The 12,900-nt window shown below is 42.5% G+C and overlaps 1 protein-coding gene across 2 annotated transcripts in view; it reads left to right on the top strand.

Moving 5' to 3' along the window:
* The window catches only part of EPB41L4A (erythrocyte membrane protein band 4.1 like 4A), a 273,865-nt gene that overhangs the window by 202,696 nt on the left and 58,269 nt on the right, over positions 1-12,900 (top strand). For both annotated transcript variants that reach the window (XM_075541381.1, XM_075541380.1), the window contains exons 13-15: positions 8,367-8,457; positions 11,279-11,362; positions 12,283-12,396. In XM_075541381.1, the coding sequence (XP_075397496.1) occupies positions 8,367-8,457; positions 11,279-11,362; positions 12,283-12,396 (289 nt within the window). The remainder of the gene's footprint in view (positions 1-8,366; positions 8,458-11,278; positions 11,363-12,282; positions 12,397-12,900) is intronic.

Genomic DNA, 12,900 nt, shown 5'->3' with positions numbered 1-12,900 from the left:
CCAGTGGGCATTCTACCAATTCCTGGAGCCTTGTTTTGGGCTAATGTGTTCAGTGCACTTTGAACTGCTTCCTTCAGCACCATTGGTTATGGCTCATATACTACTCCTCAAATGGTGGACTGTGACCAGTGGTGTCACCTGATGAAACATTCAGATTAACTTTGGATACTATCGCACTGTTAGACATACAATTTGTAGTTATTCTTTGGGACATTAGTTATATCTTTCCATTTCTCTTTTTTTGGTAAAAATGGTTTTTCAGCTTTGGAAATCTGTCAAAATGAAAATAGGAATAGAAAGGCTGCTCAAAAATGTTTTAAAAAATTCTATATATTACCTCCTCCCTGGGGGACGGACAGCGGAGAAGTGGGTGAAGGGAGACATCGGATGGTGTAAGATATGACAAAATAATAATAGTTTATAAATTATGAAGGGTTCATGGGGGAGGGGACCCCTGAAGGGAGGGGAAAAATGAGCTGATACCAAGGGCTCAAGTAGAAAGCAAATGTTTTGAGGATGAGGGAAACTAATGTACAAAAGTGCTTGAAACAATGTATTATGTATGGGTTATGAAAGGAGTTGTATGAGCCCCCAGTAAAATGATTTTTAAAGAAAAGAAAGACTGCTCAATGTCTTCATTCTAACATATATTCTCAAATGGATATGATACCTGTAAGCATTGAAAAAAATCACACCACCTCCTTCATCTCATTAGTAATCACTTTCCTGTAAAGATACACTTTTTATTTTTAAGAATTCTACATAATAACAAACTGATCGTGATTTAATGAAAACTTATTCAGAAGAATTTTTCAGTACATAGACCTCCTGGTTTATGGAGAATAAACTATTCTATTTCATATTTTGTGACAAAAATATGATTGAATGATGAATAAATTTCTAGGATAAATTGCCAATTAAGTAGAATTGAGATGCATTCAAGGAGGAAAAAAAGAGAGTAATATGACATTTCCAGTTGTTAAAGAGCTCAGACCATGTATTTTTAAAATAGTTGGTTATAGGTATCAAATTGCTATTTTATTATATCAGGTACCTTTAAGAAAATCATAATAACAGTTCAATTTTAAAATGTCAGTGTTGCCATATACTGAAAATTACATCCTTTGGCCCTTTTAAAATTTTTTATGTAAAATGTTATCTATTATCTTAAAAGCCTGCTCTGTGATACATGAGTGCTTGGTTTTGTTTTTAACAGTTTTATTAGCACTTCATCCACATGCCATACAATTCAATAATTCAATCATACCCAGAAGAATTGCACATCATCACAACATCCAAGTCTAGAACATGTTCTTCCTTGTGCTCACTGTTATTCATGTAATATTTTTTCTGATTGTGGCAAAAATATACACAACAAAACAGTCTCCAATTCCACAACCTCTACATGCTTAATTCAGTATCACTGATCATGCTCTTCATGTTGTACAACCATTATTGATATTCTTTTCCAAATGATTTAATAGCCATCAACATAAGCTCAAGGCCCCTGAGCATCAACTCTTTGTCCTTCACCATGGTAACCATTGGTCAAATTTAGTTCCTTTTCTGTAGTAGTTTTCTTGATATAGTATTCACATCTCATACACTTCCATGGTTAAATCACTTTTATAAATAGTTGTATATACATCATCACCATCAGTTCTAGTGCTTCCTCCACAGTCATTGTTTGCTCCCCAAACTCCCTCACCCCACCACCAACCCCGCTACCACATCCCAGATAAATGTCAATTAACGTCAAACATTATCTCTATGTATCGCTTCTTCTGTGCTTCACCAACTGGAAAACCCAATAGAAACAATAAAAACCAAAATGGCAAGAAGAAAATAATGATATAAATATAAAATGCAAATAAAGAAGAGGAAAGAAAAGAGAACCATCCATATTTGACAGGCCAGAGAAGAAATTTCTGTTGTGGAACAATGGAGAAATACTTGTGCCTTGAGCAAACTCGGGGGTCAAGTGTGTATCTTTGCGGTAAAGAAGCATATACACACACGTAAGCAATACCCTTGGGATTTTGAAAGTCTAAACTTTAGAAAACCAGGGGTCTGGAATGAACAGACAGATGCAGGCATGTGCACTTTAAAGAAACGGCAACTGGATGCAGACATACCTATATTTTCCAAATTATATAGTTTGAATTATTTTACGTAATTCCATGTATGTTCTGTTAAAAAACAACTTTCCATGATAATAGGTTGGTGAACCTCTTGAAATAGAGCCCTTTGTCTTTTTTAAAGATATTTTCATATTGCATCTTCTTTTTGAAAATAATTTTATTACAGCTCTTATACCAATCCATACTCCCATTGTGCCAAGCACATTTGCACATATATTGCCATCATGCTTTTCAAAACATTTTCTTTCTACTTATGCCCTTGATATCAACTTCTCATTTTCCCCTCCCACCCTCCTGAACCCTTGATAAATTATAAATTATTATTTTCAGCCCCTTGTCTTTTCAGTAGGAACAATATGTAAAATGAATGAAATGCTTTTAGCTAATTTTAAGTGGTCTCAATAGAATGTTGTCTTAACCATTCTACTGTGTGATGATTTGTCGAGGAAGACAATGCATGTCTTATTAATATCTGGTTCACTACAACACCTGCTTTCTTTTCCATAATGTCCACTTTAAAGTTGGTGAAACTAAGATTTTTCACTGTTACTGTGAGATTGAAGCTAAATACATACTTACTCTTAATTCATGTATATGTCTTCTAATAGGTCACATTGAATAATCAACATAACATCAAGTTTCCTTTACGGGAACTCAATTTATTGTGCTGGGGATAGTTATACGGTGTCCAGATTGTATTTTTCTTAAAGTATCAGATATAGTTTAGTTTATGTTTATTTGTTTTTTAATCACTTTATTAGGGGCTCATACAGTCCATACATATATTAATTGTGTAGAGTACATTTGTACATTCATTGCCCTCATCATTCTCAAAACATTTGCTTTCCACTTAAGCCCCTGGCATCAGCTCCTCATTTTTCCCTTCCCTTCCCGCTACCCCCGCGAGTTCTTAAGGTAAAATCATATCACAGTCCTACTTTGCTCATTAGTTAATTGTCCTTTTTCTGACAGAAGTGACATTTTTCATTTTAATGTCACCCACTCACCTTCCACACCCATTCTATAACTGAACAATAGAATGAAACGCTGATATGTACACTGTCGCTCTAAGTCAGAACTAATTGTCAGCATCTAACAGCAAGAAATCAGCCTAGCCAGCACCCACCTTTCAATCTGCCAGGCTGTGGTTATTTGCTTGTTGCTATGGTACTTGAAACTTACTTTGGACATGCCATTTGGAAAACCAGTGGCTACAAAGGGACATCATATTTGATAAACAGTCAGCAAACAATGAAGGAAATCTTCAGTGTGATGAATTTGCATAGTAGCTGCAACAATGTGTCCAAATATCTCCAAGATCATGAAGATGATGCAGGAATGAGCAATGCCTCATTCTGTTACACTCACATTTACCACCAGAAGTTGGGGAGAACTCAATGGCACCTAACAAAAGGAATTGGTCTCAAATGTCAGATAAAGGTTAAAGGTGGGTTCTCCGGTTAACTGTGTAAAGCCTGGGGTTAGCATGATGTTCACCATTCCTACAGGCTCTTTTGAGTGGTGTTACCGGCACTGTAACCCGGCCCCTCCAAAAACTGATTTTACTGCCAACCAGTTGATTCTAACTCATAACAATCACATGGGAGAGAGTAGAACTGCCCCTGTGGATTTCCAAGACTGTAACTCTTTAGGGTGGTAGATAGCTTTCTCTCCCCTTGCATAACCACTGCGCCACCAGGCTTCCTAGGGAAACAGCCCTAGTACGTGCAGGACACCTTCATTTATAGTACAAATTAGTAATACCTGCTAAAGGCAGCAACATCACCTTTAAATAAAACTTAATGGAAACTGTTCCATCTGGTTTTGTTGGGGTATATGTACTGTCTGGGCTGTAGATAAAGCCCCATTAGGAGCCCTGGTGGCGGAGTGGTTATGTGTTCGGCTGCTAACCGCAAGCTCAGCAGTTTGAAGCCACCAGCCACTCCCTGGGAGAAAGATGAGGCTTTCTACTCCTGTAAAGAGCTACCTTCTTGGAAACCCACAGGGGCAGTTCTACCCTGTCCTGTAGAGTTGCTGTGAGTCAGCATGAACTTGATGACAGTGCGGGTTGTTTAGCTTCTGCCCAGGTTCCCTGTAGCGCAGTGGTTAGGTGCAGGACTGCTGACTGAAAGGCTGGTGGTTCAAACTCACTAGCAGCTCTGCTGGGAAATGAACTGGCAATCTGCCCCTATAAAGCTTACCAGGAAGAAATCCCTATGGGGCTGTCACGTGGGGTTGCTATGGGAAAAAAACAACCCAGCAGCACACACATCCACTATCACTGTCCCAAGGCCATGCCAGTTTCCCGGATGAGAAACAGCTACTTGAGAATTCTGTGCCTGAAATTTTGAGAATCTTCCCTTGTGATGTTATTAATAGTAGTCATTGGAAAAATAAATAGTGACTGGTCCCTGCAGATGTCTGAAAACACACAAGGAGAAAACACACACATCAAGAGAACTGGTGTCAGCCCTTCATCACGAGTGAGACTTACTGCGACAGACTCTGGGTCTCTCGCTCATCATGCTTGCATTGTCCCTGTTCCTCAGATGCTCGTCCTGGCTCCAAGGTGAGCTCACTTTCAGTGCAGCGTCTGCCTTCAGGCTTACCTTTCTGTTTCAGTATTACAAAAGGGAACAACATTCTGATGTTCTGTCCACATCAAATTCTTTAGAAAACTAGCGTAGGGAGCAAGTATTTGATATCTCTGCCTTACTGATGGGTAGTCACACATGCCTCCACCGCTCTGGGAGAAAATGGCCAATTTGGAGAATATGTAAGTGTTCCTAGGAGCCCTGGTGGCAAAGTAGGTTAAGTGCTGGGCTGCTCGCCTCCCGGTCGGCTGTTTGAATCCACCTGCTCTCCTTGGCAGAAAGATGAAGCTATGGGTTCCCATAAAAACGTATGGCCTTGGAAACCCAGAGGGGCAGTTGCGTTCAGTTCTGTATGGTCTCTCAGGTTTAATAATTTCATGAAACACCTTATTGTACTTAAAAAAAGCTTCTACATTTATCGTTATAGTTTTCTTATATCAAAAAGCTTACAAAGGGAGAGGCTCATAGGACAATATCTGGATCGATGTTGAGCTACCAGATGCAGCCCTTCCACGTCCCAAAGGGCGTGTTAACCTCCCGCAGACATCAAAATCTGTCACCCACCAGGAAGCTCATGGAGCTTCTAGGTCCAGCCTGCCCTGGGGCCTCTTCACGTAATCATGATGGATGGAATCATGTCTTCACTCCTGAAATGGAGTAGCATCACATGGTGTGTCTGCTGGTCCGGCCGGGTCTCACCCAGGAGCCTCATTAGCATTCACTCTGTGTTCCAGTCAGAGGCTCACTCCATCAAAGACACTTCAATCTCTGGGGAAATGCCAAGATTTCAGAGGGTTTCTTTCAGGAACAAAGACCAGTTCTCTGGGTAAAGTAAAATCCTTAACCCCATGGTACTTTATAGAATTATTTTGAGCATCACATAAGGAAATAAAGTACTTACATCAACACATGTGCTCAGTGATGTTAACTTTTTTTAGTATCACAGACTCATCTCTGTGACTCTAAACCTCTCAGTGGCCCAGAAAGAATCTTCAATTTTTAAACCTTAAAGCAAAACCTTAAGCCCTCCCCTGAGGTCTTCTTTGAAGTAAAAAGTAAGAGGTGAGAATGATCACATGACTTAAATAATGTAGCCATTGCCACTGAATTGCACATGTAGAAATGGTTGACATAATGTCCCTTTGTGTCTAAAACCAAACCAGCCTGTGTTAGCTCAGGTAGACTAGAGAAACAAAGCCAGGGAAACTCGTGTGTGTGTGTGTGTGTGTGTGTGTGTGTGTGTGTGTGTGTGTGTGTAAGAAAGAGCTTTATATCGAAGAATAATTGTATATTGAAATAATATCCTGGCCCAGTCCAGATCACGTCCATAAGTCCATTATTAGCCCAAGTGTCTGATACCAGCCTTTAAATGTCTCTTCATACTCGCTCAACACATGCAATGATGCTGGATGCGGGAAGGTCAAGGCCAGTGAGTAGGAGGTCTTCTGGGTCCAGTGACAGTGGAAGCATCTCAACATTGGTGTGGGTCTCCACGTGGCTCCTCCAGCTCTAAGGCTCAAGCTCCATCAGCATAGCTCCATGTGACTTGTCAACAGGAATGTGAAGCAAAGAGTCTGTGTAACCTGCCCTCAGGGAGGAAGGCAAGAGTTCCCAGAATCCTCAGGAGAAGGCCATCCCACACAGAGGCCTCCTTGGCTATGGCCTGATTGACAGGCTAGACTCCACCCCTTCACTCAAGTTGACAGATTATGTAACTGCCATATGTAACATAGCCCATCCCCAACTCACAGTGCCTCTATAGAACAGAGTTGAACTACCTTATTGGGCTTCTTTATGAACGCCGATTGCCAGATCTCTGTGCTGTAGAGCTGCTGGTGGCTTTGAGCCACCTGTCTACTTTTCAATAACACACAAGTGTTTAACCACTGTACCACCAGGGCTCCTTGCGTACTGCTTTCCTGCACCCCACAGTTAGACACTGCAGTGGGAGTGGATTCAAGGATTTTAAGTAGACATGTGGGAAGAAGATGAGACTTTCTATCCCATAAAGAGTTAGTTTCTGGGGTCTTAAAGGTTTAAAGATAAACACACAGCCATGTAGCTCAGAAGCAGCAAAGCCCACATGGAAGAACATACCAGCCTGTGTGATCACGAGGTGTCGAAGGGATGAGGTATCAGGCATTAAAGAACAAAAAATCATATTGTGAATAAGGGGGAGTGCAGAGTGGGGACCCACAACCCATCTGTAGGCCACTGGACATCCCCTTACAGAAGGGTCATGGAGAGGAGACGAGCCAGGCAGGGTGCAATGTAGCAACGATGAAACATACAACTTTCCTCTAGTTCTTAAATGCTTCCCCCCCACCCACTATCATGAGCCCAATTGTACCTTACAAATCCGGCTAGTCCAGAGGATGTACACTGGTCCAGATAGGACCTGGAAACACAGGGAATCCAGGACAGATGAATCCCTCAGGACCAGTGATGAAAGTGGCAATACCAGGAGGGTGGTGTAGAAAGGGGGAACTGATTACAAGGATCTACATATAACCTCCTGCCTGGGGGATGGACAACAGAAAAGTAGGTGAAGGGAGACATTGGACAGTGTAAGACATGACATAATAATTTATAAATTATCAAAGGTTCATAAGGGAGAGGGAAACATGAGGAGCTGATACCAAGGGCTCAAATAGCAAATGTTTTGATAATGATGACAACAAATACACAAATGTTCTGGACGCAATGGATGTATGTATGGATTGTGATGAGTTGTACAAGCCCCCCAAAAATGATTTTTAAAAAATTAGTTTCTGAAAGCCATGGGATCAGTTGTACCTTCCCCTATAGGTTGCTCCGAGGCAATGAGAACTATAGGCATATTGCTGGGATGCCACGGAGAGTGGCCCGAACCAAGTGCGTACAGCAGGCCTGTTCTCCCTGCGCCTGCAGAGTGCCCAGAGCCAGGTGCCTGCTGATCTGATGCCTGCAGTCTCATCAGTCTCTGTCCTAAGAAGGGGACCCAAACCTTCCATCTGGTCCTGGGTCTGGCTTATCTTTTTAATTTTGAACTTAATTGCTAACATTGTGTCTGCTCTCAGCTCCCTCTGCTGGTCTACCTGGTATCTACTAAAATCTGTGGAATAGCAGAATATGAAAAGCCTGGCTTGAACTTTAAAAGTGTTTGCGTAAAAAGTACATTAAACATTTTTTGCATTTGAAGTGTACAAGTCATATGTCAACCAGTCTTTCCAGTTTTGCTTTATGAGCTCAGGCTTGAAATGCTTATTGTTTAGGTTCAAATGAGGACTGTGATAAATAAATACTAGCTAAGGCATCTTTGTCACACAGTGATCAAGAACTGATTGTTGATTTTCATATTCTAATATGTGGTATTGAATTTCTTAGAATCATGTTAATACTTAAAGAAGTGGGAATATTGTTGAAGCTAAAAGTCTAAAATTAAAGTCCCATTTTATATTCTATAGACCCTCTTGGACATTGTTTCGTTGAAGATTTAATACATGTTTGAAATAGCATCTTGTATTCTCTGGGGGAATCGTTATTTGGACAATTCATGTGTTGGTAAAATGTACCAGTATGTCCCTAAAGTGGCATTTTAAAACAAATGTTTTGCGTTTCCTGATCTTTCTTCCCCCATTTTGCCTCTTAGGATCAAACAGCATAAACAGGATTAATTCAAATATGGAAAATGGGGAGAATGAAGTAACCACTAAAATCATCGCACCGTCACCGGTGAAAAGGTCAGTGCAGTTAATGGAAGAAACTCTCAATTATGTGCTATCAGAGAGAAAAAGAAGAAAAATTCCTGCTCATGGCAGGGTTAAGAATCTTTCATCCTGACAATTAACCAGTATTTTCGATCAGCGTGTTCCAGTAAATAGGCCGTGACCCAGAAATACATCCAAATGCCAGCATGGCGATGCAGTGCTCTTGCTACCACCGCGAGGTGATGTCCCAGATAGTCTGTAAGCTGCATTCTGTGCTGCACAGCAGAGTGGCGTCATCTACCGGGGACTTGGGGAGTAAAGTAGATGATGCTCATGTTGAATGTAATGTGTTCACTCCAGTGGTGCACTGGACCGTGCCCCTTCACAGAGGGTGTGCAGACTTGAGCAGGCGGCATCGCGCTTCGGAAGTCAGGGATTGCATATGGATGAAGAGTTGTCCTGGTCTCCGCCTCACTTTCCCCAGCGGCAGTCCCCAGCGGCAGTCCTCCACTTACTATATTACATGGATTGTTTCCCTGAAAGATAAGCCTTGTTCTCTGTTATCGCCAGTTAGATGTATGGGACAATAACACAATAGACACACAATGAGTAATGGCTTCACGAGGGGGCTGTAGACGAGCGGACTGACACTGTGAGAAGAGGTGACGTCAAAGTGACCCCAGGGCAAGTGGGCCAGCTCTGAAGGGGGAAGGGGCCTCCCAGGCAGTGATGTCACCACTGTGGAAACTCTTACTACCCTCTTCCCACCCTCCAGCCCCCCACCCCAACCCCACCCCTACTCACCAGCCAATCAGGGTGTGGCAGGTGAATCTTTGCCTTAACCAGTGGAAGCAGGAGGAGCTCCAGGCAAGGAAGGATGGGTGAGAGGATTAGGAGGGGTGGGCCACATGGCCTGGCCCCCCTGCCACCGTAAGTTCTCTTCTCTGTCGACTCGGGGGTGAGCTAGTACACCAGGCGACACCAGCAGTCCTAGTGAGGCCCCTGGAAATGAGAAGTCATCACCATTTCTCTGTAGAGATTTCCCTACACATCGTGGAGATGCTCGTAGATCATCTGGTGGTTTTCTTTCCCCTTTCTTCTTAGTAAATAATGATTCATTTCACTCAGTGGGATTGTGGCTTCTTGGAGGAATCCAGCTGGCAAGCCCTCTGCAAGATAATTTTCAAATAGGAGGAGGCCCAGGGTTGCAGTGTTTTCTGCAGGGTGCCGCCCACCTTCTCCTTTGTTCCATCCCAGGACACTCCCTTCATAGATTCGCTTTGGAAAGACAAGTTCTTTGCCCACTTACTTCAGTTTCCTCCGCTTCCCAGTGCAGCCTCGCAGCTGTGGACGCACAGAGAGCCAACTTAATCTGTATGTATAGGGCATGTTTGTACTCAGTCCAACGTAAGAATAGTAATCTTCCATGAAATTCAGATCCCAAGCCTTTTTAGAATGTACAGAAGCTCAACCCCCTTGGCAACTGCATTTTCCTCCTGATCATACTGATACCTGCAGGGATGCCAGATTTTCCCACTCAGCCCCCAGATCAGAAATAGCTTAGGGAGTGAATGCAATTAATTTACCACCCAGGATTTCATATGCGTTACTGTCGCCTACTCTCCCAGTTCCCCTTTCATCTCCTCCTTTTTCGAATGCTCCCTTTTTTCTCATCCTCGCTTTCTCTTTCTGCTTTCTCACCCTCTCTCACACACACATTTTAGTATTGCACTAAATCTCTACCATATTATTTTTCCCCATTTCAGAAAATAGGTAAGTTTCTATTCTGGGAATTTGATCCTCCAAAGTTTTTTTTTAACCACTATAAAAATCATATATTGTTCCAATATAACATGTATCTGGTACATCTGACTATATTGATGCCATCAGCAGTATGTCTTTGCCAAATATCCCATTCCACAGGTTTGCACTTTATTAACTTCTGTATGGTAGATGTGACTTTCTTACGATGTACGCATATTTTCTCTTTCTGAAATCACCTTGTCTTTTCTCTGTGTCTTCTTCATTGGCTGTTACAAAGATCTCCGCTGTGGTCAAGTTCTAGGACAGTTATGATGAAAGGCTTCTTGTAGAGCCAGGGTTAGTGGGCTTTGAAGTTAAGTAGCTGTCTTTTTCTTGAGCTGAGGCTCCTGGGAAGGTGAGAGCCCACACTCCCCCTTTTCCAGTGGTGCCAGGAGACTGCTGGTGCGTCCACTGCCCTGTGTCTCTGCATGTGTTTCTAAAACAATTTGTTGGGATTGAATAACAACTCAGATATATTTACATTCCTAGGGCAGAAAGATGATACTAGGTCAGGAAGTAGCATTTGAAAGTCATTCTCTTTGGAAGGATGATGCCAAAGTATGGCGGAAACTGGAGGAAGGTCAGTTTGGGTGACCCACGCCTGCCCAGAGATGAGCGTCCTGCACAGACTCAGAGCCACATCCAGAGCCATAAGTCTCAGGTCACTGAGGTCAAGAGGAGCCCGCCCCGTTAGCCCACACAGCCCAGGTTTCCGTCTTTGTGTCAGCTTTTTCATTTCTTGGCTCATCTATTATCCTTGCCTCCTCTTCTGTGACTGAACGCTCTTAAATGTTTCATAACAATGAGTGGTGTGACTTTGGTTGACTTAAAGCAGCAAAACTAGAAAGAGGAGAGAGAAGCCCGAAGGCACTTTCTAGAGAATTCCACATTTCAGGCTGCCACTCGGTTGTGTGTTTTTGAATGAATCACAAATGTGAACAAGCAAATGAAAACATTTGTTAAATAATTGTTACTGGAGAAATAAATGTGTGGATGACCTAACTTTGAGCTTCTAGTTAATTTCCTATTTTGTTTGTGTGTTTAATTAAAGCTTTAAAAAAGCAAAGAATGAAAACAGCCCTGATACCCAAAGAAGCAAATCCCATGCACCGTGGGAAGAGAGCAGCCCCCAGAGGTAAAAGGAATCACTGATTGTGTAAACTGGGAAGGGGGTAGTCGGTTCAGTTGATTACATAAAGGAATCCCAAGTTCTGTGCGACTCGCTAGATCAAGTGACTGGGATTTCTGTATCATTTGGTATGTGTTCTACTCTGAAACTTTCTCCAGAAGAGACCGGAAAAAAAAAAACCAATAGAAAAACTAGAGTATTTTAGGTACAGAGTAAGAGACTGTATTTTCAAAAAGGGTAAATGGTATATTAATGACAATTTACCATATTTCACAGTTCCTATTACAAATTTTAGTTGCCAACAACTGATGGATTAGGATTCTAGAAGACCCTTATTTCTAAAAACATCAGGATATATTTAATTTCTGACATAGCAGTGACAGAGCTGCACTGTAAGTTGTTGTCCGTGTAATTAGGCTGGTTCCAGGGATGAGTCCTGGAGCGATTGCCCAGGGGCTCGACTGACAGTCCTGCCACTCCCTAGCCCCCACCTTCCTGGTGCCACAAATTAAACATCATCTACATTTCCATTTTTTTCTTCTTTTTCATTAAACAGATACAATAATTGAACCCTAAGCATCTAATGGTAATGTGGAGATGGACTGAAGTAGGGAAGAAAAGCCAAGTCTTTAGCTCAGCCAGAGGCTGACCGAGGACGAGTTGGCTGATCAATAATGTGAATTGAGATTGTGATTGTTGTCCTCATTTAAATGGTGCGTTTCTTACTCTCGAGAGCCAGGGACACAAATGATGGAACGCTAGGACTTTCCTGGTGTCGTTGATCGGATCACTCTTTTCTGTCGCCACATGCCCCCCGCGCCATGTGTCCCTGGAAGGGCGGCGCGCACAGCTCTGACTTCGCCCCCAGATTCGGGTTAGGGGGGTTGCTCTTCAGGCAGTTGCTGACCATGGCTCTTTCCCTGCAGTGGACTCTACAACTCTCCCAGTGACCGGACGAAATCACCAAAGTTCCCCTACACACGCCGCCGGAACCCCTCCTGTGGAAGTGATACTGACTCTGCACAGCCAATGAGGAGGAGGTAAGCCCATGAACTTTCCATTTGTCTACATAGCAATTCGCATGTCCTTGCCAGTTGTCCAAGGCATCCGGAAGCTTACCCGTTTCACATAAGTGAAGGGACCTGCGGTACTTTTCAGAAACAGCCAGAGTTCTAGAGAACAATCTTGCAAAACACTGACAGGAACTTGCTCTGTTTTAATGAAGACTAATAAATTACTAATTTCAACCGGCAAACTTATTTATGTATTGTATATGTTATTATGTGACGTACTATTTATAACATTATAAATGGCAATAAGAGCCCTGCTGGTGTAGTGGTTAAGCGTTGGGCTGCTAACTGCAAGGTCGGCAGTTTGAAGCCACCAGCTGCTCCTTGGGAGAAAGATAGAACTTTCTACTCCCCAAAAGAGTTAGAATCTCGGAAATTCACAGGGGGCAGTTCTGCCCTGCCCTGTACAGGGTCACTCAGAGTTGGCATCAACTCGATGGCAGTGAGTTGGTTTTTTGTTTTGTCATTATACAT

This window comes from Tenrec ecaudatus, chromosome 2 (assembly GCF_050624435.1).
Source record: "Tenrec ecaudatus isolate mTenEca1 chromosome 2, mTenEca1.hap1, whole genome shotgun sequence".
NCBI lineage: Eukaryota > Metazoa > Chordata > Mammalia > Afrosoricida > Tenrecidae > Tenrec > Tenrec ecaudatus.
This window is presented reverse-complemented; position numbering and strand designations above follow the sequence as displayed.